Source organism: Cheilinus undulatus, linkage group 22, assembly GCF_018320785.1.
Source record: "Cheilinus undulatus linkage group 22, ASM1832078v1, whole genome shotgun sequence".
In the NCBI taxonomy this organism is placed as follows: Eukaryota; Metazoa; Chordata; class Actinopteri; order Labriformes; family Labridae; genus Cheilinus; species Cheilinus undulatus.
Window position 1 is genome coordinate 12,798,115 of NC_054886.1, and position 24,919 is coordinate 12,823,033.

The following is a 24,919-nucleotide window of genomic DNA, read 5'->3' on the forward strand; positions in this document are numbered from 1 at the left end:
CTTGTAGGCCACGATAGTATACGATAGATTCTTCTTTTGCTGTACTTACATACATACAGTTGTTAATGCAGAATACCAAAGAGAAAGTATAAAGAGGCAAGATTTGTTCGGGAAAACTGTATGAGCCTGGGAAACCGAGTCTGTATTTCCCCAAACCAGTCGGTGCTGTAATTTATTACCCGGTAAACACGTGGGAATAGTATTTCAGCGCCACAAGATAAACAACTACTCCACTTCAACCAAGTCTCGCGATAGGGGACGCTCCCTCAGTGCTCGCCTATTGTGAGAGTTTTCCAACCCTCGCGTGATCTTCGAAGTTTCCCACGCCTGTTGTTGTGGCGTCTGCCCTTTTCGCTCACTCTCTCTCTCCCTCTGCCTGCCTCTCTGCCTCCACCCGCCGCCTCCCCTTTTTCTCCGTCTTCCTCACCCACCCCCTTTCTCTCCGTCTCCCTCGTCCCTACACCTTCAGTCTGCTTCTGTTGTCTCGGCGGATTGTTGGGCTGTGGGAGAGAAAGGATATCGCGAGTATTGGAGTTTTGGTGAGAGTTTGTGGAAGATGGCGCCTGTTGTGACAGGGTGAGTCTGAGATTCGGGGCTGGTGGTGGGGAGCGGAGTTGAAGAGAATATAAGTTATTGCCATGAAACTGCTTAATTTCTGTCTGTGCCCTGAAACCTGTGGACACTGCAGTGTTTTGACTACAGGTTTACTCCCTAGAAGTCATTTCTTTGTCTCAATGTGTTTGCGTGCGAGTGTTTTTTCTTTGACTAGTGAACGTTACTTGCCTGGGCTGACTGTTGCTGCAGTGTTTTGTGAGCTAGCCCCTGCTAACAGATACTTCACCCTCGGTGGTCTTTTTTTCCCAGACAACGGCGAGCTGTTAGCTAGCAGGCTAGCCAGTGAGCTAAACACAACCAGTGAGGCATGGTTCAAAACAATTTAGTCTGCATAAAAAGTGCATTTTTACCCCAAGCTGGATAAAGCTGTAATCAGCGGTATTATTCCTGGTGCTGAATTTTTTTTTTTCGAAACGTGCTTACCTCTTAGCCGGCCAGCACGTTTACGAATGAATTCACGACTAAACACAGCTAGCTGTCCGATAATGGGCGCAAGCTAGCGATATGTTAGTGAAACACGTTGCGGCTTTGTGAGCGAGGCATCCCTTTTCCACTATTTTGATAATAATGACTTAAATTGTTGTTTCGTTTCCCTTTGCTGCTTATGTTTAAGCTTAGATAAAGACCAAGCAACGATAAGCGTGTACTTATTCGCCTTCAGGTTACTCTAAGTAGGAGACTGTGGTACTGTAATACTGTTTACTAGTTACATCTGCTGCATGGCAACTCTGTAGCTGATCGCTAATGAAAACCCGATTCAAACACTGGCAGTGTACATAATTGTAATGCATTTTTGGATCAGAATCACCAGTAACACTCTTAGCAGTGTGTGCTTAACCCTATTTTGACCGATAAAAAGTCCCCATTTAAATAAGTGCCCCATTTGCTGTCTGTTGATAGTAGAAGTGACCTTATCTTCATTGAAAAACCTTGATATCTCACAAATTAGCTCTAAATATTACACAATAGCCAGCTGAGGTCACAAGGTCTCAAAGTACTTTTCCTCCTAAATCAAATTTTAAGTTTATATTTCCAAGATGGTTACTTTTTCCAACTTTAAAAGAGCTAATTAGGCTTAGTGCACATTCTGTAATTGCTACTAGATAATACATCTGTGATAAGTGTGTCATCTCAGGCTTCTAATGGGAAAATGGGCTTTGTTAACATTTTCCAACTGCCCGTTGAATTGATGGGCAGAAAATGTCAAGGACATATTTCCCAGCAGTGTTTTGGCCTTTGCATCACCAGTGAAGTGGCTGTATTATTCAATATTAATACACTGTCGTGTTGAAATGATGCTGCCTTCAAGCACGCTGTTTGTATTACTGCTTCGGCATTGAACCCTGATTGAAAATACTGGCCTGCACACCAGCTAGAGACAGACCTATTTTTTTTTTTTTTTTAACTCTTGAGGCTTTAATCCCCGCAGACAGCTCAGTGGGTGACAGACATTTGCTGGGCTTGTTGGAGGTGTGTGTATGTCAGTAGGAAAAGGGGGGTGGGGGGTGGACGTGCGTGTTCATTTGGGGCTTTCCAGCAGACCTGAACTGATTTCAGTTGAGGGGGGATGATGGAGGGGGAGTAGCTGGAGGGAGGGAGGGAGCAGGCTAGAGGGCAGGCGGGTCAGGTCTGGGTGGCTGGCCACCTGTCCAGATGATATCTCCGAATTCATGTGTTTTTTTTTTTTCTGTGGGTGGGGGAAGCAGCGGGGAGAGGAGGAAGATGGGGTGTGTACTGAAAATTAAAGTGCCATAAGGGGTCTTTTTAGCTGGTGGCAGGCTGTATTCACAGTAACGGTTGGAGGCATCACAGAGCCTGACCACAGCCTCCAAGCACTGTTTGAATGGCTTTAAACAGGGAGGGGCTCCACAACCAGGGGCGTGTTTGTGGCATCCTGACTCTCTGGTATAAGTATTACAGAAAGCCTGTGGTTGTGTTTTTCTGTCTTTGAATTCAAATTTCAAGTTTTAATTTAACCTCAGTTAAGTTCATAATTTTTAGAGCTCTTTGTAGTCTTCGTGTCTGAATGCTCTTCCTATTGTGGCGTTAAACAATTAATATGCACAACTGACTGTTAAGAAACTCTTGTAATGAGCCATGATTCATTGAATAGATCAATTTGTTTGATGTCATTTTAAAAACAACTCGAACCAGCAAGCTATGTTAAACAGCTGTAAATATATTTTCTAAAGCTTCTCATAGAATAGCTGTAATATTAAATATTTTTCATGCTTACACTAGACATACAATTCTTACTGACATTTTCCATTACTTTACTGGTTATTTTAACTTTAAAAAAAAAATTATACATAAAAAATAGTACATAACAATTTCCAAAGTGGAGTATTCAGTAACTAACTAAGTAACGTTAACGTTTGGGATTTTTTTAACTTTAAAAATAACTGATAGCGGGGCATGGAAATATATCAGGACTTTAAGGTATATCAGTATATTTACAGATGTGATTATATAGAGCAGGGGTGTCAAACTCAGTCACAGCAGGGGCCAGATTCTGGATTCAGGACTAACCTGAGGGCCTAACAGGGTAACCTTTTAACTATAAACTGTCAATCTTGTTTTACCGGCAATAAAATATGACAAAAAAAAACTTAGCACTGATGATAAACGATTCTGACATTTATAAAGTTAAAAAGATCAGTTTAAAGGCTCACAATCTGAGAAAAGTGATGTATTAGTTCAAAAAGGTCAAAACATAAAACTGAAATCAAAAACTAATGTTTTTTAATGGCAAATATATTAAGGAAGAAGTCAAAATCATGAGTTTAAGAGGTCAAAATATGACATAAAATTTGTAATCAGGAAATTTAAAGTCAAAATTTGATTCAAAATTTTTAATTGTGAGTCTAAAAGATCAAATTATGGGATTATGAAATCAAAGTTTGGAGTTGAAAATATGAGGTAAAATAAAAAATAATTGGTTAAAAGGGTCCAAATATCACTTAAAAATTAGAATTATGAATCTTAAAGCTCAAAATATTATATTAGAAATCAAAATTATGAGTTGAATTGAAATGCTCAAAGTATAAAATTTAAGATTAATTCAAAGATTTAATTCTAAGATACAATTATTTATTACAATTATAATTAAATTATATGTATATATTTTATTTATTTTATCGTATTTTTGAGCATATTTATGAAATGACACCTGTTTACGCCCATGACAACACAATCGCAGGTTCTAGGCAGTCAGTATTGGGTGAAAGTTGGACAAATATATTGGCAATATTCAAAAAAGTTGGCTGAACTGGCAAGGAGCTAAGGCAAGTAATCCTTCCTTCTGTGGGAATTACTGCAGTAAGATTATTGACTTGTTGATACCACTGATCACTACAACAATGGAGACTTTTTTCTCCCTGAAACACATCATATTTAAAAGTAAAAACAAAAAATGCTGACCTTCTTATTATATGCAGATGGTAAAAGATTGTGCATTTGAGATGTAAAAGCATGTCTGCTATTTTTGATTGCCCAATATTAGATGTTTAGGACATTTTAAATTGTTACTTTATCTGGACGATTTGAGAAAATAGTCTAATTGCGATTTTTTTCTGGTATTGTGATTGTAATATAATATGCAGTTTCTCTTAAGTTAGTCATCTTATATATCTTCAACAAACACAAGTACTAAAATGTCCTCTATTACAGCTAACAGAATATTAGAGTGAACATGAACTGCTCTGTCTTGGACTTTTTGCAAGCTATACAAAAGTTGACGCTTGAATATTTGCATGATGTAGTATAAGATCTCTGCTGTAAAAATGTATTAAACTGGTAATTTGACACATTTTAAAGAAATACTGCCCCGTCTGTGATTTGAAAATTGCAGTCGGACATATTGCCATTTAATTTATATTTTAATTAAATGCTCAGCCCTAATTGTGACAGGCGTTTATTTTTCTTTACAGAAAACCCATCCCTAAGTAAAATGATGAATAACAATTGGTGCATTTTTAAGTTTGACTCACATATTCAGTGTATTTGTGCAATATGAATGCAACTAAAAGCTTAGATTTGTCCTAAAACGTGCCCTGAACTGTAGATTACACATCTGAAGTGTTAAATACTCCCCTCAGATTTCTAAGTGCACGCGTCAGTGCAGCACAAAGCTGCACAGTTCTGTTTTTGTGTCTTTATTCAAGCATAAACATCACATTGATGAATTGTTTTAAAACAACACTGAAATTCTGAACACATTTAGATGGACGTAGCCCTTTTCATTTTTTGATGTAGCTCTTTTCAGTCCTTAACGGTAATTCGAATTTCACTACACAAGGTCACCCATTCAAAGGTGTATTTTCCAAGCAAGAGTCTAAAGTATCTTGATGGATCTTTTAACAGCTAGAATATTCATCAGTCGTGCGTTTCCTCATTGATCATTTGAGGTCTGGATAAAGTGTAAACTGAAGTTGAAATCTGGTTTGTTGTGCACATCTTCTTCTGTTTGCTGAATAAAGCACATTTTGGTATAGCACGGCCCCGCTGTGTTTGGAATAAACCTCAAGTTTGCCACCCTTCATGAAGGTAATGAGCATATAAACAAAACGAGTGCCAAAAAAAGTCAGCGTTACTTTTTGTGTTTTTCCTTCTCTGCCAGAGAAACTGATGAACTGATAGCTGAAAGAGCAGCCCTGTTCACCTGGGATGATAGAAGCATGAATCACTTATTTCAACACCGCTCTGCCTTTGCTATGCCCCTGGGGGATGGGTTTCCATTTAGCTCTCCTCTCTCCATCCCTCAGCCAAAAAAAAAAAAAAAAGAAAAAAAAAAAGAAGGATTGAGTCTTTCAGGCCAAAAGCCAAACGTCTCTGTGCTGGTGTAATGATACCAGCAGACTTTTTTTCTTTGCAAACATTGTGTTCTTCATTTGTAAGCATAGGCGTGCGGTTTTAGCTCTGCGGCTGAGTGGAAGGTGATCAAGCGAGCGTGTTTGTGAGTGTACCTGGACCTTAAAGTTTATCTGTGTGTGCTTAAATGTGTGTGCGTGCACGTGCATCATCTCCCTTGGGCCGTCTCCTCTTCCCCGCTTTCCTTTATGAAAGGAGAGGTTCAGAGGGAGCAGCAGATGTCGAAGCGCTGACCTTTATGGTGGCAAAGGCTCGGGTTGGAGTTAAAAGACACGCCGAGTTACCCCCACCTCCCCCCTGGCCCTCAAAGCGGCAGCTCAGTGTCCACCCACACACACAAACACACTCACTGCTACCTTGCTGGATGGATAGGTTAACGACTGACATGATACAAGCCACCTGATCTGTGTGTCACCTCAGTATCCTGCAGCTCCTAAAGCTTTCCTCTATCCACCCAGAGCTGTGAAAAGCTTCAAAGTGTGTGGCATGTGGGGGTGGGTGGGGGGCTCCGAAGTCACAGGCAAGGCACCAAAGCGAATGCGCCACCGCCAGACATCTTTCGGGGGATTTATGCTCCTGCGTACAGTAGCCTATTGTTTTGGAAGTTCATGCATATCCATTACTTCACATGATTGAAATATCCCCTGGAGCCTATAGTTGCATTCAGGGTTCAGATTCAACTTGTTTGCTCGAGTGACGATGGGCCTCTTAAAGCACCACACACGCCCTGCTTGACTCAGTGGCTTCATTCTCTTGTGTCTGTGTTCAGGCTGCAAGTCTGTCTGTCTGTCTCAAGGGAACAACCACAGTAGACACCCAAGGGGATAGAAATGCACATTTTTGTGTAATTTGGCTTGGTTCACTGCCAGCTTGGCACTCCTTATTCTTGGTCCTCAGCCATGTGCTTATGTGTGCAAACCAAATATAGCATTATAGCATGACCTTTTGCGTTTATATCCTCTCTTTTTTATTGAAACAAGCAGTTTTTCTCTACATTGATGAATAGATAACTTCACTGACTTAATTATTGGATCCACATCTTTCTTAGGTTCTTGGGTTAATCTAAAGGGGTCTGTGTTGAACTTACTGTCATTCCTTCTTACAGAATCTTTTCTATGGTAAGTGGAAATTCTCCTTCTATCAAATCCACTTCCACTTTGGGTGTTCTTCAAGGATCAATCCTTAGCCCACCACTTTTTTTCAATATGTATGCCTCCCTTTTGCCGTCTCATCATCCAAAAAAGGGTATGTCTAGGGTTAATTTATTTTCTTTAAAGCACAAAAATGCAGAAGATGTAGCCTCAAGGTTTTATTTTTGTCCTTTTTGGTGATTGCAGTTAATCGCAAATGAGATTAAATTGCAATATGGCATGCTGCATTACAAATTGCAGACATTGCAATATTGTTTTAACTTGAAATATGTCAAAATACCAGTTAAAAACAATCTTTTTTTTGCAGCACAGATTTTATGGACATTTTACCAACATTCAATTGTAATTTTTAAAAATGGTTTACAAAAATTGTCCTTTTTGTGTTTTATCTACTTTTTTTAAAATTAAAAGAAGTCTCATAAAAAAATCCCCACCCAATAAAGCAATTGTATCAAATTTGCAATATGAGCAACAACAATTGCAATTAGATATATTTTTAATCATTCTGCCCTAGTTCATGCTATTTAATATTAATGAAGCATTAGTTCACGTAAGTCATACCCTTAGCTGTGATTGGCTGATAGCCAGCTGACACTAATTGTTGCCTCCCAGCTCCCATAACCAATCACAGCTCTTTCTCTCAACACAGCTGTCCATTTAAATATGACGTACTTCTCACTAATCCCTGTTTGCATCAAAGCTGATGTATCGCACTGCTGCTGGCAAAGCTTTACCTCCTCCATCCCAGCCTCCTCCTTTATAGCTTAAAGCTTTTTAATAATCACATCTTAAAATTGAAATATTGGGGAAAAAAATCGCAATTAGATTATTTTTGCAGATTGTTCAGCTCTAGTTCCCAGGTGTACAATTTCTCATCAGATTAAAAATACACAATATGATTGTATTTAGCCGACTAGTATAGTCAAGTAAATAGATTCTGTTAACCAGCTTCATAAGGCATTGGTAAAACAACATCACACCGTAACAATATGTAGCTGGTTCGCAGATTGTGGCTAACATTTTTCACCCAGACTTCATCCAAGACTCTTTTCCCTCTAGAATCTTTGTTATATTTTTGCATGAAGTTAGGGTGTATGACATACTTGTTAAGGACAATCGAGTCAGGAATCCTTCATCTAGACCTTCCTGAACTTTTGTAGGATAGGAATGAATGTATGAGAGCTTCAGAAAACATTTATAGTTGAATTGTTAAAGCACCCAGTGTCATCCTTTGACACGGCAGACTTCATTCTCTCTCAGTGTCTTGATTTTTTTCTCTTAATTATCTGCTCTTATTGTTGACTTCTCTGATTCATATTCATAATTTTCTTCATTTACAAGCTTCCCTTTGGTCAAATCATGAATAAATTTTGAAACAAAACTGCTCTGCTAAGAGAATTCTGCCTTGACAAGTAGGACATTTGATCATTTACAAAAGACTTTGAATGGATTTGTCCATGTTCAACCCTTTTTTATAACCTGGCGCTTCAAAATGTCTTGCTGCTGTGCTCCTCAGCAAGGGTCGAAGGGAACATTTTCATGTAAATCTGAAGCCAGAGTGGTTTTGAAAACAGCCCTGGCGTCATGTTTGATAGAGGGCCCAAGTCCTCTCCATGTTGATGTTGGCATCCTCTCTTTTGCTGAGCTAAGACAGGAGAGGCAGAAAGCGAACACGAGGCAAACATGTCAGGCGCTGGGAGCACGTACCTACCCGCTGACTCTTGTTTTGGAGCAACTCGTCGTCTTTATCACTCCCATCTCCAAGAGTTTCCTCAGCTCTGTCTTTAGCCTTTCTCCTGCCCTTCATTCCTTTGCTGTTTGTTGCGATTGCAGCTTCGCCAGGGGAGCGGTGGTTTTCAACATGTCAGCAGCTTTTGCCCTCGCTGTCCCTCCTTATTCAGGATGTTTCATTCAGAAAATATGAACTGATTCCCTCTGTCTGACTTCTGTTTGCTTTCATTCAGCATCAGTGAGGACGCTCTCACCTACTGCCTTTGTTGGGGCGACTGAAATTGAGAGGGAAAAATATTCACACCAATTGCACTTCTTTTCTTTTGTTTTTCCTTATTTTTGTCTCATGCAGCAACTGAAAAGTCTCTTAATAAGTCAGACCTGTGGTATGCTGTTAAAATCTTAAATGTGCTGCTGAAAGCTTGTTGAAGAATTCCCCAGAGAGCAGATATTAGAGAGAAAAGCTTTATTCTGTTCCTCTGTCGGCACAGATAGTCGCCTTGTTATTCTCAGCCGTGGCAGTGAGGGCTCAGAAGCATTGTTCGAGTGTCTCGCTGTTGTCAGAACGTTCTGTCTGTTCCCCGACGAGCACACAGGGACGGCTCATCCATTCAGAGGAAGGTTACAAACATACACAGGATCTCCCGTGTTGGGAAAGCCCCTAACGAAGCCGCCTCCCATGCCTGTAAGCAAACCGCCACTATCACTGTATTAGATAAGAAGGGAGTGGCGAGAAGTGCGACCACATGTAGTACATAAAAGGCTGTTGTGGCCTTGGGATTGATAGTGTCATCGTATAAAGCAGAGAAAAGCCATTTGTATTTGTGCAACAACTCTTCTGATTGATCCATTCAAGCCTTTGGAACTGACCGTTTTGCAGAGCGGTCCTATTGATTTTGCTAGAACAAATCAGTGCATCTATATCATCCTATTGTTGTTCTCTCAGGTCAGATTAATTCTGTATAGTCGAATAAACAACAAAAGCTCTACACCTGCAAAAAAAGGCTATGTAAGCTGCTGCTCTGCTAAAAAAGGAGTTTAAGGGCATTATGTGTGCAGATTGACAGGTTTTAAAATATAGATATCATTCTGTATAACAACTTAGATTTTCTTCTTTGTTTTCTTCAGTCATTTGAAGCAAAATTTTACCGTTAAGCTCTAAACTCATGGTTTGCAAGTGCTGTGCAGGGGCCAAAATGTGGGTGATGCAGCTCAGTGGGTGGTGCATTTGTACCTGGGAAAATAGTTCTAGCAAAATATCAAGGAAGTGCGTGTATTTATTCTGTCACACTTGGTTGTGTCCCAAGGTTCAGCCTACATTACTGTTTATCAAAGTCAATGTGACTGGTTGAAGTTTTTCTCAAATTTAGATGGTGAATTATCAATGAGAAGGTGGTTGTTGGTGCACTTGAGGACCACTGCTTGAAATCTTGCTTGCTCAGAAACTTCTTGCGTGTCCTGCTTTTAAATTGAAATGCCATCTTACTTCCCATTCTGCTACCTGGATTTCAAATGTGCCATTATTATACTAATCCAATATCAATGCAATAGTCCAGTGAAGTAACAGCTGTGCTCTACTCAACCAGTGTGGATGCTATATTACAACTATGATTGTTGCATTCCTGTCTGATAGCTGAAACCATGACACATCCATAATGGTAGCCAACATCTAAACCTCCATCACAACACAAACATGCTGTGTTTGCAGCTGTTTGGGAGTGAAGAAGAGTCGAGGGAGTTGCATTATTTTCCTGGACTAATGAATTATGGTGTCAGATCTGTTTGATCCTGTCCAAGGCTTGTCCCGTCCTTTTGTCACTATCAGAACAACTGTAGATTTTCAGCCCAGACAGCCACTCATTCCTACAAGCCTGCAGCCTCCAGGGACACCTCTGCTGCTGGCACTTGCCTAGGCAAGTGATGGCACCCTTGGGGAAGACGAGCAGCCTGCATCCTTACCTCTGCAAGAGAGAGAGAGAGCGAGAGGTGTCAAGAGAGAGCAAGAAGGGCACAAATGGGAGTTATCAAATGTCTTGGAGAATATTCAGGGTGAGGAACAAAGAAAGAGAGAGAGGGGTTTGGATTCCAGGAAAGGCACGCTGTTATCTCCAAATGTTTCTTTGCATTGTCTGCTTGTTTAACTACTGCTGCCGGAGAGTTTTACTGAAGAATCCGCCTGGTGGCATTCCTGTGGCTATTGACGTCAGGAGGTTTTGGCCTCTGCTTTAGAATCACAATGAAGTAACAGACATGTGTGTCATTTTGTGGAACAAGTCTATCGATTGTGGTTAAGGAAACAATGCCTGTTTTTTTGTCCCGGAGAGAGGGTTGTTCATGTTGTGGTTGATCATCTTGCACTTGTGGCTGCAGTTTGATGTTCTCCAAAAGTTGCTGGAGATGGTCTGCGAGGTTTTACATGAGCTCATGGAAGGAAACTGACTCGATTCCTTTCTCTCCTAAAAAGACACCAGGAAAGTTTCCCAGTTTATCACCCTGCTGGTTTTGGTAGAGATGGCTCCTACAGAAGTGCCTGTCAGACAAATTAGCCATGATTTAGCTCCTTTCATCTAAATCTGATACTGTTCTTGTTGAATAAGCCTGTGCGTGGCTAGGATTGAGCAAACCCCTTGTTTGTGTCATGCCTTGTAAATGACAGACTATTTTGGAAAGATGGCATGTTTAGAAGAGGAACAATTAGCAAGAACAACTGAAACCAGACAGCACTCCTGCGCAGACAAAGTCATTGCTAAACACACACAAGCGTGCTGTGGTCTCTGCGTTCATTTTTTTCAAGGATCATCTCACAGCATGTGGGTTAAAGGTCATGTTTCACTCTCTCTCCGTCTCGCTCTCTGTTTCTGCCAGGAATTCTATTTTTCTCTCTCAGTGCGGAGCAGCACGTCCTCCGGGTGGTTTTTGGAGCCGAGGGCAGGGCAGGATGGTGGTTAGTTTGCCTGAGCTCAACAAGGTCTGCAGAGAGATTGTGCTGTTGGAAGGACAGTCCAGATTAACTCTAATGCTTGAGAGGTTTTAATCAATAAGTTTAGTTAATTTAGTGATCCCAATTATTCTCTACTTGTTCAGAAGAGCGGATTTTCTCTGATTCCTTTGAAGAAGTTATTTCTGTAGTTTGGGCTTTTGGCAAAAATGTGATTATACTTTACACAATCACTGACTTGTTTACCATCATAAATGATCAACATTGATAATGAAATCATGATGACTGAAATAGATTTACTCGACAACTGTAAAGACAGCATATCAAATCTTATACCCTTTTTTTAATCAAGCCCTTCATAGTAATTGAAGTGATGCTTTAATGCAGGGGTGTCGGACTCAGCCACAGAAGGGGCCGGATTCTGAATGAAGGTCCAACCTGAGGGCCTAACAGGGTCCACATTTATCCAAACTGTCAACCTCATTTTTCCCCAGTAATAATTTATAGGGAAAAATGAGCAGTTATGATAAAAGATTTTGAGATTTAAAAAGTCAAAATGATAAGTTAAGCCTCAAAATCTTAGATAAAAAGTCAAACTTACTTATTCAAAAGGTCAAAACATGAAATTAGATGTTAAAGCGATGCTTTTAAAAAACGAATATATATATAAAAAGAAAGTCACAATCATGTTTTTAAGGCAAAAATACAACTTTAAATTGAAAATGGTGCACCTGAAAAGTCAAAATATGATATAAGCCTTTATATCAACCTAAGGTCGAAATAATATATTGAAAAGGTCAAAATATGAAATAAAAAGTGAAAAATGATAAATTGACAAAGTCAAAATAGGAGATAAAAAGTCCAAATTATTAATTGAAAATGTCAAAATAGGAGGTAAAGTCAAAATAATAAATTCAAAATGGTCAAAATATGAAATAAATGTCCAAATAATAGCTTGGAGTCATAATTGTGCAATGCAGAATTGAAAATATGAGATTAAAACACAAGGGAATTTGTTTTCCCACATTTTTTTTTATCTAGTTATTTTTACTATTTATTTTTTCACATTTTTATGACTTAAGGATATTTCATATCATCAAGGTTAAGTTAACATTTTTATACTTGAGGAAATCTGCAGATCTCATATTTTAGGGCCAGTTATGATAAGAATGTGATATGATCTTGTGGGCCGGCTGTAACTGTACCATGGGCTGGATTTGGCCCCCGGGCCTTGAGTTTGATACCCCTGCTTTAATGTATTTTTGTATTGATGCATTTCAGTGTTGTGTCTGAGTTTGTGTGATTGTGTCTTCCCGTTTCATATTTGTTTGCCAGGCTACTTTTCTTTAGGGGACAATAAAGTTGAACTTTTGAAGCTTTAAGATGTCAGTTCAACAATTACAGTGTTACCGACAGAATGAGACTGCGTGGGTGCTAAGGGTGACAGAGGGTGTCATCTTAACATTTTGTAGGGTTACTTCTTGTGTGTTTCTGCTGTTTTTACAGTGTTCATCAGCAGTGTGTCGTATAAAGATGATCATTTGCCACTTAAAGTGTTCCACTCAATATGTCGTTATCACAACTTGTGAGCTACGTCTGTGATTTTCCTGCGTCTAATAGAGGCAGAGTCGGTACCATTCTGATCACGTGCACTCGGAACTTAAGAATTATGAGGCTAAATCAAAGAAAATGTTAGGAAACAACACATTTCCTGATTTTATAAAGACTTGATTATTTCAGCATTTACTCCAGTCTGCTGTGCACTGAGGAGCTGTAAGTCACTAATTGGCATTTAAAAAGTGAGCAAAATGTGTTGAAGAAATTGCATTTTTTAGCCTATTTTTAGCATTTTTATCAGTTGAGTTAAATTATATAAATGCACAGAGGAAAACCTTAACTGAAGATAACGTTAATTTAAGGCTTAAATTGCAAATTACATCTTAAACAAGAAACTATTTAAAAGAAACTTGTCAGAAAAAATCATAAATCTACAGTGTTCACTGTTACTGCTGTGTTATGTTTTAACGAGTGACCGCATTAATTGGTGACTTCTCAGCCTGAAGTGTCAGTGGTTGTCGCAGTAACAACATTGTGACACCAGATATGCCATTAATGAACACTGACTTATTGGGCTCTTCTAGTTCTAATATTTGTCATTAAGACATGAATGGGGATTTTCTATTACATTGAGCAGCTCAGCTCTTTTTGGTTTGACTTGGTTGTCCACTACAACTGAGCTCCCCATCTACAGGTACAGATGATAACGCAGCACTCTGAGTCGTTTAGTTAAATATCTGCTTCAGTAAGTATCATTCTATTCAAGAGTTGACTATAGTTTCTACTTCAAAGTGTCTTCTTGTTCTTCTGTTGGTAATAAAACAGGTATTTAAAAGTTTGAAGCAGCATTTGCTACTTAAACACGTTAGCGAGGCATCCCTGAATGATGATGAACAGCTAAGACATCACTGCAGCGTGTTTGGAGGCAGGGCGGGTGTACTCCAGAGCAGGGCCATTCTGGGTGCGGCTCGGCGTAGCCCAGTGGAGCCAACGTGGGGATGGCAAAGTACATTAGCATGGCTTTGGATTGGTGTCATAGTGAAAAAGCCCCAGCAGTCACCCGCTAACACGGTCACTTGTTATGACACTGGCCTTTGACGTAAAACTGATGATAGATCCTGTTATTTTTATTGTCTGTGTCAGTCAATGTTGTTGGCTGATGCCCTACTTATTTTTACCCCAGGTGAATGTGTGTTTATGATGTAAACTCTTAACTAGGCTGCATTTATTTTTGCTTTGCACACTTGGCATACACATCAGGCTAGACTTTCACATATGCATGGGTCGTAGAATCCACAGTGAGTCTTATCATTTTTCTTTCGTAAAAAAAACAAGACAAGCTGAGTGACTGACGTGCTCCCTTCACTTGCTATGGAGCTGTGACTGTCATAGAAATGTAAACAATACCGACAATGAGAGCTAGTGCTGCTAATGCTAACAGTGCAGCTAATGAGCCTCACACCTCCCGCTGCATCTGTTTATAAGGGAAGATGGAGTGGGCACACAGAGGAAAATACCAGCAGTGGGTTTGCTGTGCTCAAACTGTCTGCTGATGAAAATTGTCTTAAGATGTAATAAAGTTTAGTTTAAAATGATTGATTTTTTTGACATTTTGAATAGATTCAGAAACATTGAAGTTAATGTTACAGCGCTGATGTCAGCACCTCTAGTGAAAATTGAAAAAAAAAAACAAAAACAAAAGGTCAGTAAATATACTTGGGTGGCCCAGGTGGTGTCACTGATTTGTGGGAAACACTGCAGGCCAGGATATTGGCATCAGAAGTGTCCTGGAGTCCCAGTGTAGTTCTAAACAGAATCATCCACCAGTGTTTCAGCAAACTTTGGCTGTTTACAGGAAAATTGTTCATGTGTTGTGCCCAAATGTTGACGGACTCAGAAGCGGGCGATTGCAAGGACTGAAGTTTCTGCAGGATGCAAGCTGTAACAGCTATGATGCCCAACCTATTTGCCTGTAATTATATTCCTTCTTAAAAACCCTCTCAATTTCATTGTCAAACTGTAAATAAAGTCAGCCCATGGAAAATAAAGCTGTCACCCTCCTGCTACACTGAAACGCACTGTTAATTGACAAATGGGGACATCACTCGGCTGACGTAAGAGTATATTTGTTTTAAGGTGTAAAGATGGTGGAGTGGAACACCTGAAGGGAAATCCTCATGTTGGAGAATCTTAAATTTAATCAGTCTGAATCAGTCCCAAACTATCTGAGTAAGGATTGCATCAGTTGCTTTAGAGAGTCAATGTTGCTTTTGTCATCTGGACTTGTGAATCAGCAGCAAATTTCTGCACACAGCTAAAGGCCCCGAGTTTGATCATCACATTAGCCAGTGTGGTCATCACACCACCTGCTCCCTCACTGACGACTCTTCGGCACAAGAATAAGAGCCGCAGCAGTGGTTCTGCGGTATGGTCGATCTCAACGACACACAACCCCCCCACCACCACCTCTGGGTTCCCTCTTGTTCCAGCGGTGAGTCATCGGCTCTGCGGCGAGCGAAAAGAGGGGGAGAAAAGGGAGCGGGAAAGGGTGGTTCATTCAGGGTTCAAGGCTCCCTAGCTTCATCCCCTCGCTCCTCTGTCTCTTCTGACAGTTTACCCCCCGAGCACATGACCCACCTAAACCCAGAACCTCGGCCGTTCTGTGCCAGTCTTCGGATACGCTCACACTTGTCACTTCAGTGCAGCTTTTTGACTCTCAATGTCTAATTTTATGAGATCACATCGCTGCGTGTGTCTGCACTTGGCCTGAAACATTTCTGTTCTGCGTCTCCTGTGGCTGTGTTTACTTTAAACAGCACTCATGACTTTGTGCTCTTCTTTTGTTTTTACATTTCTGATGTAAGTGAGCAGACTGTAAATCAAGAAGCACTGAATAACAATACAAACTCTTGCTTTCATACTTATGTTCAGACTTGTTCTAATGGGCTAGGAGGGACTGGACGAAACAATCCTGGACTTTATTATTTCAAGACTTTTACTAACTTATCAGATAAAGCGATCTGTTATGAAATAAAAGCCCTTCAGGCAATCAGTTATCACAGAGTCATTGTGTTGTAATATCATGATTACTGGCTGTGAATCATATCACAGATTACCTTTTGATTCCCACCCATTCAGGCCTGTTCAAAGAAGAGACAACGTTTTAGTATGCATCTTCAGAACTGACCTCAAATAATGAGAGTATATTACAAAATTCATATCAATATCAATTCACCTCATCTGGCATTATCCCTGACATAATTTTCCTGATCAGTCCAGATCAGAGTCTCTAGAAAGGAATTTAACTGCAGTATGTTTCATTGTAGATCATGTTGATGTTTTTTCCATCAATCACATGTGACTTTAACTGAGATCTCACAAGATTAAAAAAAAGTCATGCGATATCTGATCAAGGTGAAAACTTCCTCTTGAGATCAGGGCTTTAGCTATTATGACACAACCCAATTTTAAACTGGAAGTTGCTGATGAACACACCTATGACACTCAAAATCACTAGTGTGGCTGCTAGTGGAGAAACAGGGCACTGCTGATCCTTGTCCTGTTTGGTTAAACACTCTTTATAGCTGTGCCTCAGTGAGAAGAATACAGTGTTGGATTAGTGCATGCACTGTATACTTGCAGACTCTTGCAAAGAGACGGCTCACCAAGTGTTCATATTTGTTACTCTGGAACTTCGATTAAAGTTCTGCTTTGAGTTTTCTCCATTTTATCTCACTGAGTCCGTCACACATCTATCAGCTGTTGGCTGCATGTAACATCAATCCAAAACTTACTGTATTTAATGCTTTTAACTGTACCCGATGTTGCTGCAGCAGGACACAGCCTGAAATTGGTACCAAATTATGTTAGTGTGTTCTATGTACTCTGCTAAACTTGGGGTCCCTGCTTTTTGCAGCTGAGAGGCAGAATAACTACTGCTGCACTGATTTTTGACAGATTTACCCACAGTGGAGAAATATCACGAATTTTGAACATCTGACAAAAACTAAATTACATTTTAGTCTAGTTCTAGTCATTTTGATGAAAACTAAACTTAGTTTTTGTCAGTTTTAGTCTTCAATGATCTATTTTTGTTGGTTTTAATCTAGTTTTTGTCATGGAAAAAATGCTGTTATATAATAAAATGCTGAAAATTTTAGCAATAGTTTTAGTCGACAAAATCAACACTGGTGCCAGCGCTGTGCCAGGCCCTGGCGCACGAGTTTCTATAAACTGGTATATTTGTGTGTATTTGTTGTTTGCCAAATTGGCCTGGCATTATTATCAGGACATCTGTCATCACACACACAGGCGGTGTACTGCTGGTGGAAATGAACATATACCTTTACGACAGTTATTATGAATGTGCGCTTGTTACACAGCACCAGTCTTCATGATGGCAATTAAAGCAATACTGTGGCCATTTTTTAATACCCCAGGAAACAGTATTACCCCCCCCCCACTCCTGTTTCAGTGCACCTTTTACTCGATTACCACAATTAACTTTAGCTTCTCTCTGTAGTATTTGTAATGTTCATAGATAGCTCTGTGCACTTAGCATTTCTGTTAAACCAGGGGTGTCCAGACCTTTTTCCACAGAGGGCCAAACACAGAAATATATCCGGGTAGGTGGGCCACTTTCATATTCATTTTTAAAGTTAGTAAGACTAAACCAATGTAAGTTAATACATGTTTGGTGATTGAGTACGCCTAAATGGCATGTGTGGCTGACAGGGCAAATGGACAGTAATTTTCAGAATATCGGGGAGCCAATCAGATTTCAAAGGGCCTCGTTTGGCCCTGGCTACCACTGGCTCGGTCCATGAAATGCTACTGGTGCTGCTATTTGCTGTGATAATCCATCCAGACCTTATTAATCAAAATATCTTCTTGTCAAAATGTTTGTTTACAGCATAAACATGGTAGCACTGCCTTGGGTCCTGTCCACACAGAGACAAATTCAGGAGTATGCGCAAATGTTTTTTTGTCATATCAGCATTTAATTCACACAGAAACGGTGTTTTGGGTGACTGTAAATGCTACTTTTGAACCCGGGTCCCAGAGTGAACAAATCTGTAAACGTTGACCGTTTCGTGTCCATGTGGACAGCCAACCGCATCTTTGTTGAAATGATTACGTCACACATCACGTAACCCACCTTCGCTGCATGCGCTGTAGAACCAAAACAGCAATGGCAGATTACAGGGCTGTATTTGTGCTGCAGAAGCTACTGAGCTATTTTAGCTTTTACAGCAAAATCTGATGCTCCTTTACAACAACCGAGAGCAGCATACACCAGATGTTCTTACATCCACAACCAGAGGGGCAACAAGGAAAAGTTCGTAGCAGTTTTCTGTAATCTTCTTCTCTCTTTTGGTGCATTTTCGTGGCAGCATTACAGTGCCGCATACAGGCTTGGCATATATACTACAGCTTTTTTAGTCATTTTCAGTGGTCCCGTGCTTATGCGGACATTTCCTGAAAAGATCCCGTATTTACGGAAAACTTTTCCAAAAAGAAACGGCAATATATCGTTTTCGTCTCTGCGTGGACAAAGCCTTGTGCTGAAAGTAAAAAGTACAATCAAGTTACGTACAAGCTTCATGTTTTAATGTGGGCCTTTATTTTTCATTTTATTCCTAGAATTCGCCGCATTTGGCCCCTGGGCCATAGTTTGGACACACCTGCGTTAAACCAAGGACAAATAGCCAGGAAACTGGATTTAATGCCATGGCAAATGCAGACCTGGAAATTTAACCCTTGATATTATGAAGGAGGATGTCAGATTGGCACTGGCAGCTATTTCTGTTGACTAAGCTGATATCAGATATCTGTGATAAATTATTTGGTTAACAAGGGAGGAGTGACATTTACAAGTAAGGTGCTGTTCCAGAAGTTGAACTTCTTCTGAATTTAGAGTGTGGTGACTAATAACAGCTGATGCTGAGGGCATTTTTAGGGTTAAAAAACACTTGGATGCATTTGATTTGCATTGAAAATATGAGCTGCAAGGTTAAAAAAAACAGCAGCTGTGAACCCAGACCCTTCTTTTCATTTTATTTTGACATTTTCACTTCTAAAAATGCTAAATAAAACAGTTTTCTCTCATTTATTCCTTAGCCTTGTGCTAAGTTCTGTGCAGGGCTGTTTTTAACACAGGGGCCACCACTTCTACAACAAGACACCAAAAGAGCTGCATACTGCTGAATTTTCCTCAAATTTAAGCTGAAATTTCTCCATCACATGCATTTGTTCAGCAGTTCTAATTAAGAGGTTTCTCTGCTGTTTGAGCTGTAAAATTGAAATACTGCAAATAAAACATCAAGCCCCTTCATGAATTGTAGCTTGAAATTTCCCCCCTGGCTAAAATGATAACGGATTTTAACACAGTGCTTGTGCTGTATTCCATCAGTGAAGTCCTTTCTTTAAAATTTTGAGTTGATTATCAAACCAATGTTGGAAGATTCATGAAAAATCAGTTCAGCTAGGAGCTCCTTGTGCGAGCGGTCAGAAGTGTCTGGCTATCGTAGCATCGGCGTTATCCGAGGACTGAATGGAGCCAGGTGGCAGGCAGCACGGAGCATCACAAAGGAGACTTCATTAAAGATACAACAAGCATGGAGTGTGTGTTTTCAAGTGTGTTTGCAGGTCTGGCTTGGCTCTGCAGCTCACACTGGAAATTTCATTACTCCAGACGTATTGTATATGCTGTACTTGTTCACTCTGTTCCAGCCTCTACGCCAGGTTACACCGTGTACAGACGGCGTGTGGGTCTGTGTACGTCTAGATGTCTTATTGATTGTGTGCCAGGCCAAGTTTGAAAAAGTCTGAACATATGGAGGGTTGATGTTGGTGCGTGCAGTGGAGAGAGAAAAGGAGAGGAGGAAAAAGCAAGGAGGTTTTTTTCTTTGGCTTTTCTGCCTCTGTCATTAAGCTCTCCCATGTCAAAGACAGATGGAGCTGGTGCCCTGTGTGTGTGTGTGTGTGTGTGTGTGTGTTTCTGTGTGTGTGTGAAGGCAAGTGCAGACTGATGTGACCCACCCAGCTCCACACACGCCCTTGATTCTGCCTCCAGCGGGGCATCTCAGGGCAGCTACTAGACCTCTGCCATCTGCAGCCAGTCAGCCTTTCAGGGTCGGACAGCTCATCTGCAGTCACGTAGCGACGTCAAATAAAGTTTCTCTCCTTCTGCTCATGCAACATTAAACTTCTCATAAAGGATCATTTTCGGACTGTTTGTGATTCTGATCACATCTTCTTTTTTTCCCTTTTGTTTCATCTTGTTCTCCTCTCAGAGCCGTTTTTTGGTTGAACAGGGGATTTTATCAGAGAAGGAATAGATCCTTTTTTAACACTTACACATACATTTGACTCCTTTTCGTTCAGTGGTTTGGCACGTCCGTCTCAAAACCAGGAAATCTGAATTGTTATTTCACAAAAGGAAGAGAGGTCAGGCTAGGTCATGCAGTTTTAGAAGTATATGGAAGGATTGAATGTAGTTGTAATGCTTCAGGTTTAAAACCATACTAAAATAATGTTAAAATAGTCTTTAAGGCACTCTATTTGTCTCTCTTTAAACAGGTTAAGCCCTTAAAAGCAAAAACTGTGAACAAAAGAGAATGGATTTACTTACTAAACATAGATTAAGGTTTCAAAGATCACATCCCCCAAACTCATAATGTGCAATTTCATCAGATCTATTTGAAATTTGTGTCTCATAAGTGTTGCAAAAAGGGCGTGGGCACTTCTAAAGTTTACACCCCGCCTTTAAATTTGGACAAATTCCTGAAATCTAGAGAGTATGTTTAATCTGACACGCCAGATACACCTTCTCATTTATACATTGCATGGGATATATTTCATTATGGGCCAATCAGAGCAACAAAACATATCCCATAGTGGGCACGTGCAGCCCAGGTAACTTAGCCTCATATGAGCTTAACTAGTGGTGAAGTCAGTTGGTGAATTAAACTCCTGCCTTTTCCACCAAGAAAAGCTTTAGTGCGCTTCTTTGCTCTTCTTTTAATCAAGAAAATGCTGCCCAGTCCCGCTAAGCAACATCCAAGCTAATTGTTACACCAGATGCCATTGTTTACTGGTTTGCAGTACAACTAAACCCCGCCCATAGCTGCTGCCTCAGTCTCTGATTGGTCCATTCATTCTGAGATTGGACATAATCATTTCAGATTGGAGCTTTCCAAGATGACAGACATGGAGTCAGACAACTTTGCAAGGTGAAAATGTGCAGCATGCAAAGAAGCACCAAAAAGGAAAGGAACGAGTCTTAGGAACCCACCCCTAGGCTAGCATTAATCGCCATGCTGGCTCTTAACCACACAACAATTCAGATACATCCGTGCATATTGTAGGGGTCGACTGGTTATTGGTCTGACCAATTATTGAGGCCAATATTTGGCAAATTATCAGAAAGTGTGCTCTTTGGCTCCACTCCTTGTTTGTGTCCTTTTTACAACACAGTCTGATTGGCTAGATGTCACATGAGTATTAGCCCGTCAGCCTGGGTGCCACTGATGCAGTAAGCGTGTGGCATCACTTCCTGTTTTCTTGCTGCTACTGTTTAGCTCTTTGCCACTTCTCATGCTGACAGAGCTAGGGCTAAATTGTTGATTTTCCTTCATTTTTTGATCATGCAATTTTTCTTCTGCCAAATCCAAATCAGTTCCAATCAGTAGAAGTATCAGTCTTGAAAAAACAACACTGATCGACCCCTGGCATATTTCCCTAGTGGAGATCAGCAGTGTGGTAACCACAGTAACAACTCAAGTATCAATTCACATGCAGTTTCTCTGCAGTGGATTTGATTATTAGCCATAAATTTGTAGGCAGAATTACCTTGAGCTACCTGAGTATGAAACAAGAGTATATGCTCCATATTTCGTACATGCCACTGTAATATGATAAAAACAAACAACACAATGTAATTTCATTGTTAACATTAAACACTCCAATGAAGGTGTAGGGAGAAGGCCTGCCCACATTATGAAAGTTTGAAATGCTGTCTTTAGTAATGAATGTTGAGATCCAATTCCTTCAGCTTTGAGAAAGAAATACACACACTGTCTTGTACCTTTACCCTTTTCTCTGTTTTTGAATGCCGTTTTTACACAGAAACAAATGTTTTATTGTCATGAGTATTGCAATAGCAAGTTGGCTTGGTTCCTAGATTGAAAATGTTGATATGAGGATTTTGTAAAACATCAGTGGAGGGATGTGAATGGGGACATTTACCTCTAGAACCAGAGCTGTAGAAAAAGTGGGCGGTCACTGTTGATCTCTCTTACGGGAACTCAGATCAGTCTCAGTGCAGCACTCTAATATAAAAAGCTGCTTATTTTCAACATCACTTTTTTGTGCCCTACTTAAGAGCGCAAGCATTCTAAACACAGAAAATAAATCTTTAAGGAGCTCAAAAGAGTTGGCTGGTAATTTACAGGAATATATTTTATACACAGCTGATTCAGTGTTACTATAGTGTTTATTAGCTGATCAGCTTGTGGATCAAACAAGCTTAGAATAAGCATGTACTGTATTTATTTTTTATTTATTGTGTAAAGACAGACATTACTTGTTAAAGTAACCAATACTTCCCCTTTGGCTGCAATGTTGGATGCATGTTCTGTCATTTGGTGTGACTTGCTATAAAATACTAATGTTTAAATGGATATTATTCTGTTTGATGGTTGAATATCCTCCATGTCTTTCTCTTTGACAAAGTAATCTTATTTAACACTATACCCCTCCCAAATCAAAACTAATTTAATAGCAGAAGTGTTTTATCCCTTCATGAGATCTTTATCAACCACATTTTTCACGCTTGCCTCTTCTCCTCACATGGTGTCAAAGTTGCCCACACAGTCCTAATCCCAGTCACCCTCCAGATTAATCTTAGGTTAGCTAGCAGTTAGCTGAGGTTTCGTTTGATTTTGGAAAAAGTGAAGATGCAATGTGCATGTAACCTGAGCCTGATTTTATTCAGGCAATGTGAATTCTTGCATTTTTTTTGCACATTTTCTGCAAACTAAATTGCACTTTCACCAAACTCACTTTACAGTATTTGTGTATTTTAAGCCCTATTTAAACTCCTCGACTGTGGAGCAGTCTTTCCCAAACTGAGAGTCGGGATCAAAAATGGGTCATGGAGCAGTTTTTATTGGGTCACCACCTGCCAGAATATATTGCCTAAAATTTGATTGCAGTAATTTTCCTCATTTCAATACAGGTAAAAGTGTTGTTCTTGTTGCTCTGCAAAAAGGACAACCATGTGCCTTGTGGTTTTACCATATGCGAGGGAGAGAGAGGTACCTGACTCAAAATGACACTTAAAATTGTGCTGTCTAGGGGTGGAAATCAGGATATGATTCGATATGATGTGCAGTTCATGGTCCATGATACTGATATCACAATACAGTGATTCTGCACTAATGGATTTACTGCAAGAAAAATCATTTAATAATACATCACAATATCTGAGTGAAGAATAGAAAAAGACGAAAACAATGTGAAGTTCAGTCTTTATCCATTGATTCACTGCAACTTTGTTTCTGTTTCACAAAATTTGGCACAAATAAGATAATTCACTGAACAAAAAGTGCAGAAAGTTTAGAGAACTAAAAACTGTCTGTAACTGGTCAGTTCGCACATGCCATTATGTAAACTGGCATTAGTCTAAACCAGTTGACTAACACAACTAAAAATTTTCGACGACAGCCTTTTGTCCCCCATGAGAAAGACTTGGGGTTGGGCAATAAATCGATTAAATCGCTAAATCAGGTATTCAGAAAATCAAGACTTTGAAATTTGAAAATCAAGATTTTCTGTCAAAATTTACTGCAGTAATACTGAAAGTAAAGTTACCGTAAGAAGCTTTAATTTGATGTCAGTTCTGGCAACGCTGTTAACAAAATCATGCATTTTTTCCTACATATTGCTCGTTTTGTTTCCTTGCGTAGATCATGGAGAGACTTTGGCATTACTTTCACTGTTTCTTAAAAAACTTTCAAAGTGTAAATGTAAATAACCGTCCATAGTGCATTTTGAAAGACACTTTTACAGCTCCCACTTTGACCTTTAAAGGAACATTCGGTCCAATTTTGTTACATATTGTTGATGAAAATAAAATTAACCTATTGGAGTAGTTTCTTTTTCATTTGAAAACAAAAAATCAATCAAAATATAAAATCAAGTTTGGAGTGAAAAAAAATCAGTGAATACAATTTTTAACCATATCGCCCATCCCTAGAAAGACTAAGGATTTTCCTAAGCGTCTATTTCCAGCTAACCGCTCATTTAATTTTGGTTTAACCGACTAGTCTAGTGGGAGAAAATCCTTAGAAAACAGTCAAACTCCTCACAGGGTCATAGTGTTAGCAGGTGTGACGTTTGCCTGATATATATTCTTTACAGCAAGGCTAACATTACAAGCTAGCCTATCGTGCTTTTACGTGTGGCCTCTTTATACTTTGGGTGGAAGTTATACGTGAGTTCAACCCTCGACAGCCTACATACCACTTTATTTCAATTTACTACTTAAAAAAACTGTTAGACCGCACTGTTTCTACCACACGCTAACCGCTAGCGGCTTCTAGTGGCAGGAGTTTCATTACAGTTTAAAAGAGCATTGTAGACTGGGATTTCAAGTCTGTTTAGAAAAATGATGGGTCATCTGTTTAATAGACTCGTAAATCCCATTTTAGTGATTAACTACGCGCATCCTTCAGAAAGATTACACAAAGCGATATCTTTGATGACAAAAGCTGACTAAAAGTAAGTTAAGTTTTTGTCAAGATGACTAAAACTAAACTAAAATGTATTTGAGTTTTTGTCAGACATTCAAAATCCCTGATATTTCCTTACTCTGGGTAAATCTGTCAAAATGCATCTGTAGCTATTCTGCCTCTCAGCGGAAGAAAGCACTGGTTCAAACCTTACAGTTCTGTAGCAGTTTTTCACTCTGTAGGTTAAGTATAAAATAAGAAAAAACTCCAAAAATTCACACGTCAATACTAATTTCAGAGCTTCTACCAATGGATTTTAGTCC

General features: G+C 39.7%; 1 protein-coding gene across 1 annotated transcript in view; it reads left to right on the forward strand.

The window, feature by feature from the left end:
* The first annotated feature begins 419 nt into the window (after positions 1-419).
* rbpjb (recombination signal binding protein for immunoglobulin kappa J region b) overlaps positions 420-24,919 on the forward strand; it is an 80,324-nt gene continuing 55,824 nt past the window's right edge. The window contains exon 1 of the mRNA XM_041779336.1: positions 420-576. Within this exon, the coding sequence (XP_041635270.1) occupies positions 557-576 (20 nt within the window). The 5' untranslated portion in view covers positions 420-556. The remainder of the gene's footprint in view (positions 577-24,919) is intronic.